Source organism: Rhinatrema bivittatum, chromosome 4 (assembly GCF_901001135.1).
Source record: "Rhinatrema bivittatum chromosome 4, aRhiBiv1.1, whole genome shotgun sequence".
In the NCBI taxonomy this organism is placed as follows: Eukaryota; Metazoa; Chordata; class Amphibia; order Gymnophiona; family Rhinatrematidae; genus Rhinatrema; species Rhinatrema bivittatum.
Genome location: NC_042618.1, coordinates 197,652,433 through 197,675,242, shown reverse-complemented (window position 1 = coordinate 197,675,242; position 22,810 = coordinate 197,652,433). Strand labels below are relative to the sequence as shown.

The following is a 22,810-nucleotide window of genomic DNA, read 5'->3' as shown; positions in this document are numbered from 1 at the left end:
GGAGTGACCGCGGCCAGTCACAGGCGGATTTTCTCCTCAGCTGGTCCCACTGGGGTTTGCTAAATGCTGTGTGTGCGCATTTCCCAAGATGGTCTCTTTGCCTCCCCGGGGGGGGGGGGGGAGGTAGGGGGAGGCACTGGGAACCACTGGGGGTGACATTTTAAAGAAGCGCCAGAGCGTGGAAGGCTGAGTCGGACGCGGCACGCTTCTTCTGATCTGTTCCCGTTCAGTGCAGGAATGGGCGCCATTTTGTCAGCCTCTGCCACTGCAGTGCGATCAGCACAGGCTGATGAGATCTCCCCTCCACTTTTATCCTTGCAGCAGGTTGCCGCCAAGGTGGGCCAACTGAAGAGGTAGCTATTTTGGCAGAGGAAAGCCCCAGGAGAGGCTTCAGACTCCTCCTCCGCATTCTCAGAATTTGTCCTGCTGCTTCATAAGGCATTCAAAGCCAGGAAGACGGCTAGGATGCGATCAGGGGGGCAACTCTCTCTGCCAGTCAGCCACAGTGAGGTCCTCAATGTCATAAAACATGACTACACTTTAGATTTTGCTTGGCGCCTTCAAGACCGCTTCCTTGTTTCCCTGTGCTCGTACGAAGAGAAGTGTCGGGTGGTGCAGGACACATTACAGCGCCTTCTCGAGCTCGAAGCCTTTGTACCATTTACTTCGTGGTGCCCAAGAAAAAGGGCACGTTCCAGCCCACCCTCTATTTAAAGAGGGTCAACAGGTGTTTACGAATTCCTCGGTTCCGAATGGAGACCCTACGGTCTGTAATTGCTTCAGTGCACAAGGGAGTGTCATTGGATCTGACCGAAGCGTACTTGCACATCTGGATCCAGGCCGACCACCAGAGATTCCTGAGGTTTTCCATCCCCTCTAAATATCCCCGTGTGGTGCACGCTAGGGGGCAGAGCCTGAAGTTGGCGGCATTCCTGCCGTGAGGCAAAGCCTACTGGCCCGAGCAGGCAGGGGAAGCGGTGTGGCACGCTGCGGACGGGCCCGGCGATCCGTAGCGGGGTGAAACAGCTGTGAGCGGTGAAGTAAGTGTGTCTGTCGCGGCTCCCGCAGCCGACGGGCGTAACACATACCTAATGAAATTAGTGTCTTCATTTGAATTAGCTTTTACAGGAGCACACTGAAATTCAGATAACAGCAGAGGCTGTTAAAATGAATAAAGTCATGTATAGATTGTTCCAGTGAAAAGGCTGTATCTTTAAATAAGAATGACATCACCAAAAAAACAATGGCACCATTAAAAGCCTGAACAGGAATAGCTGGACAGAGTGAGATCTAAAACTACACAAACACGCACCTGAGTAACACTATGCTCCAAAAAAGGCCTAAAAACAGATTAAGAGCCCTGAAATAGCAGTGTATCAATCCAATATGATCAGTAGATGCTTGTATAAAAAGGTAAACTTTCAGATGTTTCCTAAAGGACAACAGGGATTTCTCAGCATCAGGCAAGCCCCCTGGTAGAGTGGGTTGGTTGAGTTTATCTTGTTACAAAATACTGTCAAGCTGAGGTCAGCAAGGGAACCTATAAAAGGTGACGACAGCAAGCTTGTTGTTTATTCTCTGTCTTCATCTGCTGGTTAGTGGGCATAACCCATATGTCTGGACTGATCTGGCTGGGCTCGAAGAATGGAAATGATCAGGTACGTATACATTTCACCTTGCACAGATTCCCTTCCTTACAATGACTTTCATAATGACATTCTACCTCATTTCTTTACTCTTATTCTGATTACGTACCTTTTGTGCTCAATTACTCCTGTGATGACTATAAATTGTGATGCAACTTTAGCTGTAATTAATCTTGTCTGTACTCTGCTGTAAGACATTTATTTGGAAAAAGGTGGCATATCAAATGCTTATAAAATAAATTAATACATGGCTAGTAGTGGTTTATGGATTTTTCCTCCAAGAACTTCTCCAGACCTTTTTTAAACCCAACTATGCTAACAGCTTTCACCATGCTGACGACATCCATTTTTTCATTACCATTAAGGATTCGGTTAAGGAATTGCTAGGTAAGATTTCTTCATGCCTAAGAACTCTACAGGCATGGTTAAGCGCAAACAAACTTTTGTCTAACATGAGTAAAACTAAGATACTGTGTCTCGCCAGATATCCCTCTCAAGAAATTCCCAATTCATTATTAGTTGATGGGGCCTCCATACCTTTCATTTCCCAGGCCTGCAGTCTAGGGGTCATCATGGACTCCAGATTGTCCATGAAACCTCTTATCAATAAAGTAGTCATAAACTTCACTTGTAATGCAGATTATGCCCTTTTCTCAGTGAAACCTATCTAAAGACTGTTGTGCATTCTCTTGTCACTAAATTAATGTAACTTACTGTACCTTGGTCTTCCGCAGACAACTCCGCAGCTCACATTGTGTCTGGTACTTCAGTTTGACAGCATATAACCCTAGTTTTGACAAAACTTCATTGGTTGCCAGTTTGTTGGCATTCCAAATTCATGGTTCTGGGATTGTTTTTAAGGGATTAAATAGGCTTGCCCCACCTTGTTTTAATGCTGCACTTAAATACATCCGACCATTTAGATATTTGAGATCAGCCACACAGTCTTCTTGATTGTCCCTCTTTTCACATTTTCAGATTGGATGAAACACAAGCGTCTTTTCTGTGTGCAAGGCCCAGAGTTATGGAATCTGTTGCCACAAAATGTCAAGGAAATTAGTAAAGCTTTTCTTCTTCTTTTTTTTAAACAAGCTTTTAACTAGAAAGAGGCAGGTTCTATATTTTATATTTTTATTTCCTAGTCTCCTGGAGGTCAGCTAGGTGCATTAAGGTCTTGAATGATTGAGTATATTACATGGCAGAGTCTAAGGTCACATTTTTATGTATTGGTTTTATGTAATTGTTCTATGACCTTATGTATTTTATGCTTTTATGTATGTTTTTATGTAAACTGCTTGGGGAAGTATAAGCAGTCTATAAATTTTTAAATAGATGTCCTCTAGCAACATATTCCACAGTTTAATTGTTCATTAAGTAAAAACATACTTTCTCTGATGTTGTAAAAATTCTACCTATTAGTTTCATCGAGTGACCCCCCCCCCCCCCCCCCCCCAGTCCAATACTAGTGAAAATGATAAATAACCATTTTTATTTTGATTATTGCTCTGAGGAAAAAATGCCTGCAGAGATTCACATCTTTATCGGCAGGTAGTTTTTCTGGGCAAAAATAAAACCATTGAAAATCCAAAACTACATGTGTTGCTGCCTCTCCTGACCTAATCTTGCTCTCAGGGACACTACTGTTTTACCCATGGAAATGGTCTCAATTATTGCCCTCCCCATGTCCAAGTACAGTACACGATATTTGTCGGGGGCCCTTTGCATCACAAGCAATGTACATCTGCCATTTAGACGGATAACTTAAGTTACCCGTCTAAATGGCAAGTTTCGGTATATTCAGCCTCTTATCTGGCTAGATGATAGCGAGATAAAGGAGCATTCTGGGGGCGTAACTGAGAGGAGCTACTTACCTGGCTAACTTAACCAGGTAAGTTATGATATTCAAACTCATCCAGCTAAGGTTTCTGTCTAACTTTAGACCTGCTATTGAGCAGGTCTGAATTCAGCTGGTTATCTTATCCAGGTATATTCAGTGGCTATGTCTGAATAGTGGCCATTGTATATCCAAGGAGCCCTTCACAGGTTCTTGGGGCTTGGTTGTTCTTGCGTCATACCTGCATTCTCTCCAGCCTAACGATGGTGTCTTTCTTGGTAGGTGCTGGCAGATATTGAGCTGGCTCAGAATCTGCAGGCAGAGAAGGTGAAGGAGGAGAAAAAGGAAGTGCTTGAGGAAGTGCCTCACCCTCTGGATAAAGACTATGAGATTCTGAAGTGTGAGCTCTCCTTGCTGGACCCAGAGTCTGATGAATACAAGGTATGGGATGGAGGCAAAGACTGCTGCAGGAACTCCTTACTAAAGTGTGATGTAGAGCTTTCTCACCTAAAGAATGATTTGCGCCCCAAACCCTGCATCATGACCCATGATCCCCTTAACAACTGAGGACCATTCTGAACCCCAAACCACTGCACTGTGACCCATTTTTTCCCAGATAAATAAACTTGTACCCTCTATGTTCTTTTTATCTGTGATGGAAGCATGGAGACCTTTGTCACATGTTTGATTCATACATCTTTTTCATCAGCAACCCTCTAATGGTCCATTTGTTTGTTATTCTCACTTCTTCTTCCTCATTAGCTCATTGATACCTATGTAGAAATGACGGGCCCATCCTACAAGAAATTGGAAATCTTACATATCTGGAAGGTGAACCGAGAGCATGAGGTAAGGTGGCAGCACCAAGTATGTGAGTAGGACTGGCTTCTGAGATCTCTGGTAATGTCCTTCATTGCAGGCAGTGTGCTGTCCTCCTGGCCACGCAGTATACTTCTCTGGCAGCTGGTTGTGGTGCTGGTGATATTTAACCCAAATAATACTGTGGATATGAGCTGGCAGTGGGGAGATGTCTTCAGAGAGCAGTTTCTAATCTCCACCCCCTTGATGAAATGCCTCACCAAGGCCTCTCAGACTTTAGGTCTCCATTTCCTGCGTAGGGTGCCCATACAATTGAGACACAGACTAATCCTGTTCTGGTTTTATCCCAGTGCATATCTGAAGATGTAGTTCTGATATCCCTAAGAAAGACAGGACTATCTCCAGGCTTGGAATGGATGAGTCTGACTCTTTTGACATGGCCTTCTATAATCAGCATATTCCTGAGGGAAAAGGAAATGCCCCCCCCCCCCTCCCCCAAATGGCAACATCTTGTTACTGGGTGATAAAGCCTGCAATCAATCTCCTATATTAAATAATCCTTTTTTTTTTTTTTGTTGCATTAGTGTACACAGCAATATGGTGTAGGATAATTCTCACAGTATGGTGATTACTGCTTACTCCAGGTCACATGGTGAGTGCAAGGTAGGGGAATTAGCCCATAAGCTCCAGGTTTCTAGCAGGATCCTGCGCTGGGAGGCCAGTGACTGGAAATGCTGTAACTAGAGTCAGACCATGAACTATAGCTGTCTGTTTCATTCTGAAGCTCGTATCACAACCCGAGCTTCATATTCCACTTTCTCTGTGCAGAAGGAACATGTGAGAGTGACTGTAACTAGAAAACTGAGATGAAATAAACTGTAGTCCTAGAGCAGCTATGTATAGATAAGCCAAAGGGCTCAGCCATTGCTGTGGAGCCAGGGATTGGGTTAAGGAAAACACCTGCAAAGACATGACTCTTCAGGTGATGCAGTGCTTTCTGATTCCCTACAGGATTTCACGTGAACTGAGATTAGGGTCCATATCTCTTAACATGCTTATCCTGCCCCTCTGATTCCACTCATCTCCCTGAACCCAAACTCCACTTCTGAATCCCATTCACAACTGCCTCTAGATTCAGCTACCCTCCCACCCCCATTCCTGAGCATTGCTTCCATTCTACTCTCTGATCCCACTTACCATCATCCTGAATCTATACCCCTTTCTAATCCCATGCCTCTCCCTGACTGAATTTGTTGCTCTTCCTCTGATCCCACTCATTCCTCACACCCCTCATTCATCCCCCCCCCCCCCGTCCCGAGTCTGAACTCTCACACACCTCTCCCTAATTCCACTTTCCACTCCTTTGATCTGATCCCATTCTTTTCTCCGATCCACACTCAACCCCTACCCCTTCCTAGATCTCACTTTCCCTGTAAGTACCCAAATCAGTCCAGACTGTAGGTTGAGCCTCCTGTCCAGCAGATGGCGACAGACCAAAACTGTAAGAGTATCCCATATCAGGACAGAGCCTACCCTACAGCCCTTCAGTATTCGTCTGTCTCCAGCAGATGCAGGCAGCTGAACCTACGGTTCCCCTTCTTCTTCTTCCCTTAGTTTTTCCCTGTGGGTATCTTCTCTTTTTCTGGTCTGGATCAAGCAAGTATTTAATTCTTGGTTATATTCAATAAAAAAAAAAAAAAAGAACTTTGAAAGATTTCTCCTTTCTTTCTGAGAGACAGTTCTGTCTCTCCGCTCTGCTGGGAGCCTAGGGGGGGCTTGCCCTCCACTTTTTTCAGCCTAGGCTCCTCGTTCCCGATAACCATGTTGGGGTGATACTGGTGGTCCAATCACTCTCCCCTTGGCTAGCTGTCCACTGTTGAAATGTGCCTTTTGGCCTGTGAGGGAGCGATTTTCCCCTGTATTTGCTGAGCTGAGAAAAAAAAGTAAAGGCATGGCCGGTTTTTATTCTACTTGAATTTAGTGCCTCTTAAGTACTGTGGACAGCTCCGGCAGCGTGCAGAGTTCAGTCACTGCCTCTGCTGACCCAAGGGCTTCAGCCCTGCACAGCTCAGCTGTTTGTTTTTCTTCTTCAGCATTTTTTTTTTCTCTAGCGCTGATGCTGCGTCCCAGCGCCTGTAAGGCCTGTGGAGAGCCTGCAACGCGGCTCTCCCGTGGTGGCTTCTGTTCCGGGTGCCTACCAGGTGGGGAGGGTCCCTCCTCGGTACCTTTGACTACGGCGACCCGGGGGTGAGTTACACGCCGTGTGGTCAGGCCGTTCCCGGCCCGAAAAACCGTGGGAACGGCAGCCATTTTGGAAGTAGACTCTAATGCAGAATCGGAGCTACAGGAAGAAGGTGAGCCCGATTCTTTAGTTTCCCCACCGGATTTGAGTTCCCCTCATTCCCCAGAGGGGGTGCCTGACTTTTTTTCCCCCCCCCCCCCCCCGGGAAGTCTACGTTTTGTTTCTCCACAGGATTTGTGCATAAGCACTACAAACTCTATCTAGCTAGCCTACAGGAGGAGGAGGATTCATCCCTGGACACCCCCCCCCCCCCTAAAATCCCGTGAATTTCTCCTCCCCAACCTCCAAAGGCACTGGAGGGACAGGGCTATGTTAGGGTCAGGGTGGTCCCAGGGGTCCCGCCGCTGTCTGCCCAGACTCTGGATCTGGATGCCGATCCTCTGCTTCCTAAACCCTCCTTGAGGGGGATGATCCACGGGTTCTCAGTTTATTTCAAAAGGAGGAACTGGAACTGCTCACTCCCTTCGTATTGCAGGAACTGGGAATTGAGGTGCCCCCTGCGGATACAGTTACGGCCGCAATGCCTGCCAACATGGACCCAGTCCTGGCAGGATTTAGGGCTCTTTCATGTACTTTCCCATTTCGCCCTATGCACAAGCTGATGCTTCTTCGGAAATGGGAGTTCCCAGAGGCGGTACTCTGAGTGGGTAGGGCTATGGACAAACTCTATCCTCTCCCTGAGGACTGTTTGAATATGCTTAAGATGACCAAGGTGGATTCCTCTGTTTCGGCGGTTACCAAGCACACTACAATCCTGGTGGTGGGAGCTACGGCTCTAAAGGATGTCAGGACCGCAAGTTGGAATTTTACCTCAAACGCATCTTTGAGGTTTTGTCCTTGGGAGTTCGGGCGACAATCTGCAGCAGTCTCATGCAGCAGGCAAGCCTTAGGTGGGTTCAGCAATTACTCAGCACCCAAGACCTCCCGTCTGCAGAGGCAGAGCAAGCAGATCGACTAGAAGAAGCGATTGCGTATGGGGCAGATGCCCTTTATGATCTTCTACGAGTGCAAGCCAAAGCCATGGTCTTCACTGTCTCAGCCAGGCACCTCCTCTGGCTGAGAAATTGGTCTGCAGACACCTCTTCTAAAGCGCAGTTGGGAACTCTCCCTTTCAAGGGTTAGTTGCTTTTTGGTGAGGACCTAGAGCAGCTTATTAAATCTCTGGGGGGAAAATAAGGTTCATAAGCTGCCGGAGGACCACCCAAAACAGTCTAAGCCCTTCTTACCCTCCTACACTCGATTCAGGGGGCAACGTTGCTTTAACACCAGAGCATGGGGTTCCTTCCCGAGAGGCAGTGCTTCCAGATCCCAATCCTGGTCTCATTCCTTTTGAGGACATCAACCCTTCAGGGATAGTAGCCAGCAACACTCAGCCACAAAGTCCTCCTCCTAATGAAACAAGGCTGGCCCATTCCTCCGTTCTAAACTTAGGTGGACGGCTGTCCCTATTTCTCAAGGAATGGGCCAAGATGACGACTGATCAGTGGGTTCTAGAGATGATAGAAAAAGGCTACGTGTTAGAATTTGCTCGAGACCTACCGGATCGTCACCTAATTTCCCCCTGCAGAAGTCAAGAGACCTGCGGTCAACCAGACCCTAAGCAGGCTGATGGAACTGGGTGCCATAGTCCCAGTCCCAGTGGAGGAACAAGGGTCTGGCCAATATTCCATCTACTTTGTCATCCCCAAAAAGGAGGGCTCCTTCCATCCAATTTTGGATCTCAAACGAGTAAACTGGGCTCTCATTGTTCCCCATTTTCGTTTGGATACCTTGAGGGCGGTGATGGCGGCGGTTCGCTCTGGAGAATTCCTGACGTCACTCGATCTGACTGAGGCCTACTTACACATCCCAATTCTCTGCGATGATCAGCGGTATCTCCGGTTCGAGATCCTTGGCCAACATTTTCAGTTTTGAGCGCTTCCTTTTGGTCTCGCCATGGCGCCGCGACGTTCACAAAGGTAATGGAGGTAGTGGCGGCTTCTTTGCGTCGAGACGGAGTGCTAGTCCACCTTTATCTGGACGATTGGCTCATTCGAGCCAAATCAGAGTCTCTCTGCAAGCTGGCGGTCAGCAAGGTCCTGTCTTGTCTGACCTCTCTGGGGTGGGTCATCAAATTTCCCAAGAGCAAACTTCAGCCATCCCCAGACATTAGAATTTCTGGGGGCGCGCTTCGACATTCGAGTCGGCAAGGTGTTTCTTCCAGAGGCACAATCGCTCAAACTCAGGGACCAAGTGCGCATCTTTCTCTCCCTTGCTCTGCCAACGGCCTGGGACTATCTTCAGGTTCTGGGTTCCATGGCTTCCACTAGCGATCTGGTTCCTTGGGCGTTTGCGCATATGTATCAGTTACAGAAAGCCTTGCTATCCTTTTGGAAGCTGCTACCAGAACAGTTTCGGACGCCCCTCCCGCTCTCAGTCTATCATTGTCAAACTGCAGTGGTAGCTCTCGCCTGCCCATCTTCAGAAGGGTGTGTCCCTTCAGACGCCGCAGTGGATTGTTGTAACAACAGATGACAGCCTCTCCAGCTGGGGAGCGGTGTGCCAGACCCAGTCTACTCGGGGGTATTGGTCCCCGGTCCAATCTCGCTGGCACATCAATCAATTGGAAGCTCGAGCGGTACGCCTGGCCCTCAAGGCCTTCCTTCCTTTACTCCTTCACATGGTGGTGCGGGTTCTATCGGACAACTCCACCACGGTAGCCTACATCAATCGACAGGGAGGTACCAGAAGTCGCCTGGTGGCTCTGGAAGCCAGCAAGCTCTTCGCCTGGGCGGATCATTACCTAGAGCGATTAGCTGCATCCCATATTACGGGGAAGGAGAATGTTCAGGCAGTTTTCCTCAGTCGCCAGCGGTTAGACCCTGGATAGTGAGAGTTGTCAGACACAGCGATGAATTTGATTGTCCGCAGGTGGGGTCCCCCACACTTGGATTTGATGGCCACCATGAGCAATGCAAAAGCTCACCGGTTCTTCAGCCGCAGACGGAAACACTGCGTGGAAGGGGTGGATACCCTGGTCCTCCCCTGGCCCCACGACGTTCTACTGTATGTGTTCCCTCCTTGGCTGTTAGTGGGCAAAGTGCTCCAAAGAATCGAGCTTCATCGCGGTCCCTTCATTCTAGTGACTCCAGAATGGCCCCGCAGACCGTGGTTTGCGGACCTCGTGAATCTCGCCACGGACGGTCCTCTTCACCTCTGTCATCTTCCCCATCTTCTTCAGCAGGGTCCCGTATTTTTCGATCAGGTGGATCGCTTCTGTCTAGCAGCCTGGCTTTTGAACGGCGGAGATTGAGAAAGAAAGGATATAAGGAAGAAGTTATATCCACTCTGTTGCGGACCAGGAAGCCAGCTACCTCTCTTGCTTATGTCAGAGTATGGAAGGTTTTCGAAAGTGTGTGTCGCCTCAGGAGTATCTGCTCGTAAGGCTTCGGTTTCCCAGGTCCTCTCTTTTCTCCAGAACAGTCTCTCCAAGGGTTTGTCTTTCAGTTCCTTGTGAGTGCAGGTCTCCACTCTCGGTTCTCTTACGTAACATTGATGGTTACACAGTGGCGGCTCATCCAGATGTCGTCCGTTTCCTCAAGGGAGCCAAGCACTTGAATCCTACGGTCCGGGTTACTTGTCCCTCATGGAGTCTTAACTGGGTTCTCCTTGTTCTCTGCGAAGCTCCTTTTGAACCTCTACGACGGGCTACGCTTAAGGATTTGACTCTCAAAACAGTCTTCTTGGTGTCCATTTATTCTGTCAGGAGGGTCTCAGAGCTCCAAGCGTTGTCGTGCAGGGAACCTTTTCTGCGTTTTTCTGATTCAGGGGTATCCCTCAAGACGGTACCCTCTTTCTTGCCAAAGGTCGTGTCTTCCTTTCACATCAATCAGTCAGTGGAACTTCCGGCTTTTTCTTCTACAGATGTAGCAAACACGTCTGGGGATGATCTGCGGCGCCTAGATGTGAAACAGTTTTTGCTGTGTTTCCTCCAGGTTACAAACGAGTTCCGGGTCTCTGATCACTTGTTTGTTCTGTGGAGTGGGCCAAATAAAGGTAATAAGGCTTCAAAGGCCACTATTGCACATTGGCTAAAGGAGGCCATTGCGTCGGCTTACATCTGTAAGGGTCGATCGGTTCCGGAAAGCTTAAAGGCTCATTCCTTACGTTCTCAGGCCACTTCTTGGGCAGAGAGTCAATTGGTTTCTCCGCAGGAAATATGTAGGGCAGCTACTTGGAGGTCCCTGCATACTTTTGCTCGTCGTTACCGCCTTGATGTGCAGGCTCCAGTTTTTGGCTCCTTTGGGCGGCAGGTTCTTCGAGCGGGACTGTCTCGGTCCCACCCTGTTTAGGGAAGCTTTGGTACATCCCATGTCTGGACTGATCCAGACACGTACAGGGAAAGGAAAATTTGGTTCTTACCTGCTAATTTTTCATTCCTGTAGTACCACGGATCAGTCCAGATACCCTCCCATGCTAGATCTATTACATCAGCTCGAAGGTTCTTTTTTTCTTTACAGGGTTTTCAATTACCTGAGTTTCCTATTATTACTTAAGGCACCGGAAGCATCGTACAGATGAAAATACAATTTTATGCAAGAGCGTTTGTTCATACGGAATTCTTTCAATCATTCACTTGTTCAATTTGTCAGTTTTTTCTTGTTGCTTGATCCTTGGGAAGTTATATCTGCTTTGAAAGTGTTTATACTGAAGGGGTGTAGGGTAAGCTCTGTCCTGATATGGAATACCCTTACAGTTTTTGGTCTGTCTCCATCTGCTGGACAGGAGGTTCAACCTACAGTCTGGATTGATCCGTGGTACTACAGGAATGAAAATTAGCAGGTAAGAACCAATTTTCCTCTCCTCCCCCCCCCCACCACCATAATAATCCCACTCCTGTCCTGTCTGATCCCATTTGCCCTCTCTCTGACCCCACTCACTGCTTTCCTTCTCCAGGACAAACGCTTCAAAGCTCACGAGGACCTGGCTAACCGGCGCCTGCTGTGGCATGGGACCAATGTCGCTGTGGTGGCCGCCATCCTGAAGAGCGGGCTGCGTATTATGCCACACTCTGGTGGCCGTGTGGGCAGGGGGATTTATTTTGCATCTGAGAATAGCAAATCAGCAGGATATGGTAAGCAGTCTCATTTTTATATATAAAAAAAAAAAAATTTAGAGCCCACTTATTGCAAAGCAGGGAACAGAAAACATACATAATATATAGGATCACAATAAAACGTGCTAACAAAGAAAAACTTTTTATTTTCACCTTGAGCTCCTCCTTAATGGCAAGGAAAGGGATAGCAGCCAGAGCAGGAGATTGTGGGAGCTAGCAGGGAGGGTGAGGGAAAAGAAATGCTGTGAGGAAGAAGAGAAAGAGGCTTCATGGAGAATATCTGCGAGGTGCTCAGGTCCTTATTGCAGGGAAAGCCTTCATGGTTGGTCCTTCCAAGTTTAGAATTCCAGTCTTGTTTTTTCTGAACTTGGACAACAAGGCAGTCTCTGCTGTCCTGTGCCTGTCCAGACTGAGCAGGATCACTGGTTTCACTGTGACCATCCAGATTCAAGGCTTTGAGTGCAACTGAGCAAGCTGCATCCTGCTGTCTTGGCCATAGAGGGCGATAGAAGTGCTTCATCTGTGCTGTACTTAATGGCCCTTTGGACATTAGCTCTCTGTCAGTAAAAGCACCAGTACTAAGGGTATCTTGGTTAGTAGTTTCTGCAGAAGCACTTAGAGCTGAGCATCCCATGGAGAGGACAGTCTCAAGAGAAGCACCCCAAACTGAGCGTTCACAAGGAGGGAAATCTCAGCAGAAACATCCAGAACTTTAGCTTCCTCTTCATACTGACAAGCCAGTCCACACAAGAGGGTTATGCACTCCAACCAGCAGAGAACACTGACTCGCTAACATCACCCGCATATAGCCCTGCACAGACATAAGCCTGCCAGTATTCTCCATCTCCAGCAGATGGTGGGCATGCATTCCCATGTGAATAGGGGCCTGCTAGGCATTGGGCAGGTTTGGAGAAGGTGCTCCTGAGGTGATAGCAAGGTCTCCTTCCCTCAATTGAGTGGCCAGAGGAAGCCCAGTTCTGAAAAAAAAAAAAAAAAAAGAGAAAATTAAACTGGGGGAACATTGGGAGGTGAAGGCTAGTGGCCCTCTCCCTCACCTTTTGATGGCTGCACTTGGATAGGGGTAAGGAATGCTTGGGCTCAGCTTTTTTTCTTTCTCTCTCGCATTTGGAGCCAGGCAGTTCCCGACAACAGGGGCAGTTGCTGGCCTGGACAACGAGCATTTATTTGGCAGCAATTGAAGGAGAAAGCACTGAAGAGCAGCGTAGCAGGCATTCAGGCACTATTATAGGAATGCAGGCTAACCACGTGCAGGCAGACTATGCAGTACAGCTCTCAACATTGCATCAGGCAGCCAGCGGGGAAATTGGCTCCCAATAAGTGCTGCTTTTCACATGAGGGCAATTAGTCCTAAAGAGTACATCAGCTTGTGCCAGAGGTGTTTGGAGACATAAGGAAAAGTGCCTCTGGGGGAGTTTACCCCTGCGGGGGGGAGGGGTGTCCCAAATGCAAGAGCAAAAGCCGAGGGAGACAGTCACGGGGGGGGGGGGGGGGGGGAATTTAGCTGCTCCTTCCTTGGTGGGAGAGGAACTCGTCCCTCCTCCACTACAGCCTATTTCTCCTCTATCCACAGAGGGGAGGGGGGCTTCGAAGGTGGTTTTGCCAGTCTCCCTGCTACAGGGCTGGACCTATCATCCCTGTCTTGAGTTGTTTTTAAGGGCTTACAGTCTTTTTGTAAGTGGCAGCACGATTCACGCTCAGGTGCCCATGGGTGATTTCATCCTAAGTCGCCCTCTTCACGCAGAGGCAAATGAGCGGCCCTGGCTTCTTCTCCACCCAATTGTACTAAGCAGCAGAAGGGACAGAGAGAGAGAGCTGGGGGGGGGGGGGGAGACGATGAGAAGGGTTTTTGGGTTTTTTTTCCCTCTCCATGAAGCAGTACAAGAACTGATAGACTGGGAGTGCCATGCACAGAGGCAGATTTTAAAGGGGGATGATCATTGGCGGGTATTTATCCCCTGAACCCTAAGGTGTAGGACCAGTTGTGTTTCCAAAGGTGGATGCATTGGTGTGCTGAGTGACAAAACGGACCACCATACTAGTGGAAAGTTGAGCAGTCCTGAAGGACGCCCAAGATTGGAAGACTGAGGCTACTCTGAAGCAGGCCTATGTGGCAGTGGCCATGAATTTGCAGATTTAAGCTTGCTGTTGTATGGTAGCACAAGCCAGTTTGACTGAAGAAGTGTTGGGAGATGGTGGCTCTTACTTGGAGCCAAGGGCTGTGTTCCTGGTGGATGCTGGTTATAATTTGGCACATACAGTGGCTCGGAGAGTTGATTTAGTGATAGCAGCTAGATGCCTACTTTGGCTGCGAAATTAGTTGGCTGATACCATTTCTAAGTCAAATCTGACTAAGTTATCCTTCAAGGGTTGCCTATTGTTTTGGGCAGAGTTACAAAAGATGGCGACTCGGTGGGGAGATTCCAAGTTTCCTCTGTTGCCAGAGGATAAAAAGTGGGCTCCCTGCTTCTCCTATTCAAGGAGGTGGTTTTGTGACTCATGCTGGTTTTGACCATCCAGAGGTTCTGGAAGCCAGAAATCTCTATTTCAGAAGGACCCAGTTCTTTCGGTCAAAGAAGCCTGATAAGGATGGAAGCTCTGGTTCCGGGGTGTCTCTTTCTTCACAATGACGTTTTGGGGGTTCATCCTTTGGTGCTGGAGCTAGGTGGCTCTCTGTCTCAATTTTATCGAAGATGGGCACCATCTCACTTTCGACCAATAGGTGTTGGGGAAGTAGTGAGAGACAAAAGCATGTTGGAGCTTAATCAGACTACTTATCAACACTTTTATGGTTTCCCCATGTAACTCCCTCAAAGAGAGCTGCCATATATTCCACCTTGCAGGAACTGATTGCATTGTGGTTCTAGTTCTAAAGGAACAGAAAGGTACAAGCCGTTATTGCATTTACTTTGTGGTTCCCAAAAAGAAGGGGTCATTTCATTCCATTGTGATCTGACCCATTTCAGGATGGAGACCTTGCAGTCTGTAATTATGTTGGCTCAGAAGGGAGAATTTCTCACTTCGCTCAATCTGACAGAGGCCTACTTTCGTATCCCAATCTGAAAAGAGCATCAGCACTTTTTGTGCTTTGCAATACTAGGACGCCATTATCAGTTCCATGTATCACCATTTGGATTGGCCACAGCACCCAGACCTTTTCCAAGGTGATGGTGGTGATGACCACAGCTCTTCACAAGGAAAGCATCTTAGTTCACCCATATCCAGACAACTGACCAATCAGGGCCAAGTCAAAAGCAGAGAGCCATGCTGTGTCTCATAGAATAGTCCAGCTGTTGCAGGAGCTGGGATGGGTGGTAAATTTAGCCAAGAGCAGGCTGCAACCCTCCCAGGTTCTGGAGTATCTAAGTACAGCTCAGGGTAAAGTATTTATTCCAGAACAGCATATCTGGGAGCAAGTCCAGGCTGTGTAGGCAATGCACTGTCTGGTGTGGACATACATACAGATGTTGGGCTCAGTAGTGATGCTGGAAGTAGTCCCATGAGCGAAGGTGCATATGTGCTTGCTTCAGATGGCCTTGTTTGGTAGGTGGAGTCCTCAGTTCGAGAAGTCTGGTGTACGGCTGTCTTTGCTGCCAGAGGTGAAACAGAAGTTGCTCTGGTGGATGCAGAGGTTCATCTCAGCAAAGGGGTGGATTTGGAAGTTCCCGATTGGATAGTGGGTCATGACAGATGCGATCCTTTAAGGCTGGGGAGCTCACTGCCAGTCGTTAGTGGCTCAGGGACACTGGAGGTTTGGACAATTTGACTGGAATTCTTGGTTTGTAGACTGGCTGACTGGGAAAGCAGTACGAAAGATGTCTGTCTGACAATGCCATGGTGGTAGCCTATATAATCATCAAGGAAGGATGCAAAGTCAACACGTCTCTCTGGAAATGGATGTGCTGCTGTCTTGGGCAGAGCAGCATCTTTGGGCACTGGTGGCCTCCCATATTGCAGAGGTTGAAAATGTTTGGGCAGACTATCTCAGCTGACACACATTGGACCCAGGAGAATGAGAGCTGGTGCATGAGGCATTTCGGCTTATGGCTGATCGTTGGGGCTGGCCCTGCCTGGATCTGATGGCGAACTGCATGAATACAAAGGTGATCGTTTTTACAGTTGTGGGAAGGACACTCAGGCACTCCGGATTGATGTACTAGTTTAGTCACGGCCACGGGATTTGTTGCTCTGTGTTCCTTCCATGGCCCATGATAGGCAGGTTGCTGCAGAAGGCAGCATGGCATCCAGGCTTGGTGCTGATGGTGCTCCCGGATTGGGCAAGAAGGCTATAGTATGCCAATCTTCAGTGTCTTCTGGAGGGCAAACTGTAGAGGCTGCCAATGTGTAGGGATCTACTTCAGAAGAAGCTGATCCTTCACGAAAACCCAGCTCGGTTTTGTCTTACGGTTTGGTCCTTGAGAGGACTCATCTCTTGAAACAAGGTTATTTGTTGGTTATAGTAAGCACTTCGTTGCAAGTGTGTACATTTTCTACTACTTTGGCCTACTTTGGTGGATTTTTGAAAATTGGTGCCAAGAGCAGTCCTGTCTTATCTCAAAAGCATCCATTAATTTTGAAATTTGTACAGGAAGGTCTGGTTAAGGGATTGACCCTGAATACGCTAAAAGTGCAAGGGGCAGCATTGGCATTATCGGGGCCGTGTGCAGAGGAGACCTTTCTTCTCATCCAGATGTGTTTCAATTTTTGAGGGGCGTGAAGCATATTCAGCCACCATTACGTATTCTGGTGCCCCTTTGGGATTTATTTATTTTTATTTTATTTATTTTAAAACCTTTTCTATACCGTCGTTTAGTATTGCACCGTCACAACGGTTTACAATGAGGCACGTAAATATATATTTGGTAAAATTCTTACTAACAATGTGCCAGGATGTTTATCGGTAACAAGTATTCATAATATAAGGTGTGTGTTGTGTGGTCTGGATCTTGTCCTTTTACTGGTTCATGAAAACCATACAACTGTTGCTCTATTTACTTACTACAGATCTCTTAAGCTATTACATGATAATGTATACTTATAGGTGTGGTATATGGTGACTTAGCTTGTTCAATTAGATTTCAGAATTTCCACTCTCAATGTTAAATGCTTTCTTGAAAAGCCATGTTTTCAAACTTTTTTTTAAAGAGTTTTAGGTCTCTCTGTAATCTTGTTTCCAGTGGCAGTGAATTCCATAGTGCAGGCCCGGCTAGTGATAGTGCTCGTTCTCTGACTTGGGTCAATTTTGCTGTCTTGATTGATGGGATGGTTAGTAGAGCTTTATTAGCTGATCTGAGATTTCTCTGTGGAATGTGTAGGCGTAATGCTGTGTTTAACTAGTCTGCTTTTTCTTCATTTATCAGTTTGTGAATTGTGCATAGTGTTTTATATTGCACTCTTTGTTCTATTGGCAGCCAGTGCAGTTCGGCAAGTGTTTGGGTGATATGGTCTCTCTTGTTTTTTCCAGTAAGTATTCTGGCAGCAGAGTTTTGTAAGATTTGTAGAGGCCTTATTGTTACATACGGTAGTCCCAGAAATAGTGTGTTGCAGTAGTCGGTGCTAGAGAATATAAGTGCCTGTAGAACTGTCCGGAAGTGTGCTTGGGTTAGTAGGAGTTTAAGCCTCCTAAGGATCATAAGTTTAGCGTAGCCTTCCCTCACTTTTTGAGATATGTGTTGCTTAAGGCTGAGTTCAGTGTCTATAATTACTCCTAGATTGCGAGCTTTCTCGGTGAGTCTATTTCTTGATTGTTTTTAAGTTTGATGGGGTTTTGAATTGTTTCAGATTTTTTTTCGTTCTAGGTGAATAAATTCAGTTTTTTCAATGTTAATTACCAGTTCCATTTGGTTTAGTAATTGCTTAATTTATATCTAGGTACATCATTGCTAGGTTTAATGTCTTCTCAATTGTTTCTTCTACGGGTAATATTAGTTGAATGTCGTCAGCGTATATGTAGTGTATGATGCCTATTCCAGCTAGGAGGTGGCATAGAGGCAGCATATAGATGTTAAATAGTGTAGCCGAAAGTGTGGATCCTTGTGGAACTCCTGTTTTTAGCTCAATTCTGTCTGATAATTTGTTTTTAATCTGTACTTGGAAAAATCTATTGTTTAGGTATGATCTGAACCATTTCAGTGTTTTGTTCTGTAGACCTATTTCTTCTAATCGTTTTAGCAGTATGTTATGGTTTACTGTATCAAATGCTGCCGAAAGATCTAATAGTATCATGATGTAGTGTTTTCCATTATCAAATCCTCATAGAACATTATCAGTTAGGGAGGTTAGTAATGTTTCGGTACTATAGTGCTTTCTAAAGCCATGTTGCGAGGGGTACAGTATGCTATTATTGTCAAAATGTTCGGTTAATTGTTTTTGAACTGTTTTTTCTATCAATTTAGCAAGTAGGGATAAGTTTGAGACTGGTCTGAGGTTACTTAGTACATTTGGATCACTGTTTTTTTTCTTTAATACAGGTTTGATTATTGCACCTTTAAGTATGTCTGGGATTGATCCTTCATTAAGGGATAGATTGATTATTTTGGCGATTGTATGGGACGTGGTGTCAGCAATTTTTTTTATGTCAATGGTAGGAATTGTATCAATTTTATGTGGGGCTGGGTTTAAGTTTTTTAGCATTGTTTCGTCTTCTGGTACCGTCTTTTTTTGACTGGTCCCACCTTTTACCCACTTTGCTGCTTTTCCTTATGATTACTGATCATGAAAACAGTGTCTCTGCTCACAATTTATTTGATGTGGTAGATTTCAGAACTGCAGGCTGTGTCATGTAGGGAGCCCTTCTTGGTCATTACCCTGGATAGGGTGCAGATTAGAACCGTGCCTTCCTTCCTTGCCAAAGGTGGTTTCAGATTTTCACTTGAATCAATCTGTTTCCTTTCCATATTTAGATAAGAATTTGGATATGCAGGAATTTCAGGTTCTGCGTCCTTTTGGATGTGTGGCATCTATTGCGGTATCTTAAGGTTAACGATTTTCACAAATCGGATCGGCTTTCCCTCCTTCATGACGGCTTTAAAGGTGAAGCGGCTTCTCACATTACACTGGCTCGTTGGATTAAGGATGTGGTGCCCATGGCCTATGTGTACGCGGGGAAGCCTTTACTGAAGCAGGTAAGGCTCATTCTACCTGAGCACAGGCTGTGTCTTGGGCAGAATTGAGGTTGGTCTCTCCAGTAGATATCTGTCGAGCAGCAACATAGTCGTCTTTGCATACCTTTGCCCAGCATCATCAATAAGATGTCTCATCGAGGGGAGGAGTGTCCTTTGCCAGGATGGTTCTGATGGGAACACAGGCAACCTCCCACCATTCTGGGGAGTAGCTTTGGTACATCCTACTTGTGTGGACTGGCCTGCCTGTATGAAGCGGAGGGTGAAATTTACTTCTTACTGATAATTTCCTTTCCTTTAGGATGTGCAGGGCTATATGAGAGTGACTTCATATGCTTTGGTTGGAGAGCATAACCCACTTGCATAGACTGGCCTGCCTATCCTAGAGGAAAGGAAGTTATCAGGTAAGAAGTAATTTCATCATGTTTGGGATCAGGGGTTGGGAAGAAGTGCAGTCTCATCAGCAACATCCAAAGCAGAATGTGCATAAGATGAAGGTTGCAGTCTTGGCAGAAGTACCACAAGCTGAGCGTGCACAGGGTTGGGAGAATGGAGGGCAATCTCAGCAGAAGTGTCCTGAACTGGTTGCACATGGAGTATGAAGTTTCTCCCACAGAGGTGGTCACTCAGAGGGCATGGTGTCATCACTTGTACCTGAATGGGAGGATTTATTTTCTAGTCTGGTCTTAAAGAAACTCTAAGAGCTGGGACGAGCCTGATTACCTAGTATGCACTCATGAAGTCAGATACTACTCAGAAGGTTAATATTTCTCTCTTGCTTCTTGTGTATATGCCACATTTTTCCCCTTCCTTCTAATTCCTATCTTCTCCTTCCCTTGTACGTTTGCATCTTCCCCTTCTCTCTCTCTCTCTCCTTTCCTCCTCCATCCTCTCTTAATCTCCCCTTCTCCCCCTTTATTCCTCTCCTTTTCGGTCTCCTGCTCTCTTGTTTTCAGTCTGTCGCACCTCCAAGCAAATTGGGATCATGTTCCTGAATGAGGTGGCCCTGGGTAAGGAGCATCACATCACCGTGGATGACTGTTCCCTGCTTGCAGCACCAGCAGGGTATGACAGTGTGGTCGCACGTGGACTCACAGAGCCAGGTGAGCTGCTTACACATACGGATGCATCTCCATTCGCCACCCCCTACTGCCCTTTCTCTAGATATAATATAGGCAGTATAAGAGTATTCAGTATAGTGGATTGATTGATTTATTATATTTATATTATGAGAAACACATTCAAAAGGATTTGGGACTTAGCCGGACACACATGAAGATTGAATATTTCCCCCCTTTTGACCAGCTGTTTTAGCCAGACATTTTGCAGGTACGTTCTGGGTGGGACTTAAACTTCGCTGGGTAATTTAGCCAGTTAAATTCTAAGTTACTGGGGTAAACTTACCTGGATAACTTTAGGCTGGATACATCTGAATAACTCCAGCCTCTTGTATTAATGGGGGATTTGTCCTGCTAAAATATCTGTGGCAAGTTATCTGGCTTAACTTCTTAGCTGGATAATTTGTCCGCTCCTTGGTTTACTGAATATGGACCTCTATGGGTTTCTATTTACTTTTTATATTTTAACAAATAAACCAGGGCATATCAATTGCAAGGTGAGAAAACGGAGAGGAAGGAGAGAGACTAGGAGATTGAGGGAGATCCAGCTGCCATTTGTACAGTTTGGCACAGTAGTTCCTCTGCTTCAGGTATGCGATCTCTCTGTATTAGAGGCTAGAAGAAAACAATCTGCAGCCGTGCCACAACCAACAGGGACCATGAGCCTGGCAAGGTCCTGCTGTGACCGACAGGGGCCCTGAGCCTGGCAAGGTCCTGCTGTGACCGACAGGGACCCTGAGCCTGGCAAGGTCCTGCTGTGACCGACAGGGACCCTGAGCCTGGCAAGGTCCTGCTGTGACCGACAGGGGCCCTCAGTCTGGCAAGGCCCAGCTGTCACCAACTCTCTCCTTACCAGATGTGGGTCCCTGCCAGGCTGCCTCTGTACCACCCCAACACTTTTGTTTGGCTCCTCTAACTTGGGGGGGCCCAGATCAGAATCAGAATGTGTGAATATAAGTGGGGGACTCGACTGGGGATAGAGCTGTAGCCAGCCTATGATCATGGGTGCTGTTGCCCTAAGGGTGGCCATGAAGCTGTGCCATCTCATGGGCCCAGAAATTGTCAGCATGAGGGAAAGGTAGGGCAGGAGAGAGGAGAATCTGTGGGCATCATCTGAGTGCTGCCCCAACCCTAACTCTGATGCAGCCCATGGGGCCATAAATAAAACGCTGAGCAACTGCCTAGCTGATCCAGCTCATGTGGGATGAAACAAAGTACAGCTGTCATCGGAGCCAAAAATGTGAGTCAGCTGCTGGCGCGCTCTCCTCCCCATGGCCCACCACAAGCCAAACAAAAGAAGACTAGAGCTGGAACCTTTCCCTCGTGGTTCAGAGTCTAAGATATCATTTGAACCATGTGATGCTCCCTATAAATTTAAAAATACACTTTATGATTTCACCTGCATCTTAGACTGTGAATCATGCTGGAGGAAGAGAAAGATAACAGCTTTGCATGTCCAGCTTGGGCAGATTGGTATAGAGGGGGAGAGCATAGACTTTGGGTTGGAAGGCAGAAGAACTCCTGGGGCAGTAGGGGCAGAGAAGTGACTGGGAATTGGGAGGGGGATGTGCAGCAAATAAGGACGAGGGGATTTAATGAGGAAAATAGTACTTGGGGCATTGATGGGGAGAGTGGAGACAGATTGGGTGAGAGGGGGTTCCCTGTACGTACCCGGATCAGTCCAGACCGTGGGTTATGTCTCCCTTCCAGCAGATGGAGACAGAGAAAAAGTTATAAGGTGCCTTCTATTAACCTGGTGCGCCCTCTGCATCCCTTCAGTATTTCTCTGTCTCCAGCAGATGAAGGTTGCAGAACCTGCGGTTCCCATTTAAATTTTAAATTTAGGATAGGAAAGTTAGGAAAACAATTTTCCTTCTTCCTACCAAACTAATTTAGTCTCTTGAATGGATCAAGTTTAAAAAAAAAAAAAAAAAAAGGAAAGTTTTTTGATACTTTCTCATTTGGCTACTTTAAAACTTTCATTTTGACCTGGCATTAAGATTAAAGGTCTTTAAATCTCAGGTAAGTCCAGGTACATTTGCTGTTAAGTAGTTTTGCCTGTCTCGCAGGGGTGCAAGTTGGTGGTCAACCTCTCCCCCTGCAATACGACTGGCTGCCTTGAGAGGCTTCATTCCTTGGGGCAGCCCTAGCTGGGAGGCGACATTCCTCAGCGTGTTTGTTGAAAAAATAAATAAATGCAATGCAATAATCTGTTCGGTTGTCTCTTTTTTTTTTTTTTTTTTGGAGCGGAGGTTAGCACAGCTTTTACCTGCTCCTGCCAGGTTCCGGGAGTGTTTTTCAGCCGGCTTCTCAGCCTCTCACCTTCCCCCAAGCCGCGTTCATCGCAATGTTCAGCCTGCAAGGAGCCCGGGACACGGCTGTCCCGCGAAGGCATTTGCACAAGGTGCCTCCCCAGTGGGGAGGGCTCCTCGAGGGCAGCAGATCGGCCCAGCTTGCGCTGGCAGGCACGGCTTCCATTTGGGGGGGTCGGCCCCATTCCCGCCGAGCGTGGGAAAGGCAGCCATTTTGATTTCCGGTGCGGCTGCTGCAATGCAGCCAAATGGCAGCCCGGACGCTAATTTCTCCCTCCCCCCTCCCCCCACCCATTTGAATTCCAGTGGACCCTCCAACCTTGGGGGCAGACCCAGGGCACAATTCAGCTGATCCTCCTCCTGGGCCTAATCCCCCACCTGCTTTTTCAACGGATTTCGTTCTTTTACTGCATAAAGCTTACCTAGCCAGCATTGATCAGCAGGTTGGTTCAACTTTCAGCCCCCCTCCCCCTAAGGTGAGCAGATTGGATGTCTCCCAAAACGTTTCAGGGGTTTCTCAGGGGTCATCTCAGGTTCGGGTAGTC

The 22,810-nt window shown here is 47.1% G+C and overlaps 1 protein-coding gene across 3 annotated transcripts in view; it reads left to right on the top strand.

Annotated features, from left to right (window-relative positions):
• PARP3 (poly(ADP-ribose) polymerase family member 3) overlaps positions 1-22,810 on the top strand; it is an 84,175-nt gene that overhangs the window by 48,406 nt on the left and 12,959 nt on the right. For all 3 annotated transcript variants that reach the window (XM_029599519.1, XM_029599520.1, XM_029599518.1), the window contains exons 7-10: positions 3,763-3,921; positions 4,243-4,329; positions 11,537-11,714; positions 19,792-19,938. In XM_029599519.1, the coding sequence (XP_029455379.1) occupies positions 3,763-3,921; positions 4,243-4,329; positions 11,537-11,714; positions 19,792-19,938 (571 nt within the window). The remainder of the gene's footprint in view (positions 1-3,762; positions 3,922-4,242; positions 4,330-11,536; positions 11,715-19,791; positions 19,939-22,810) is intronic.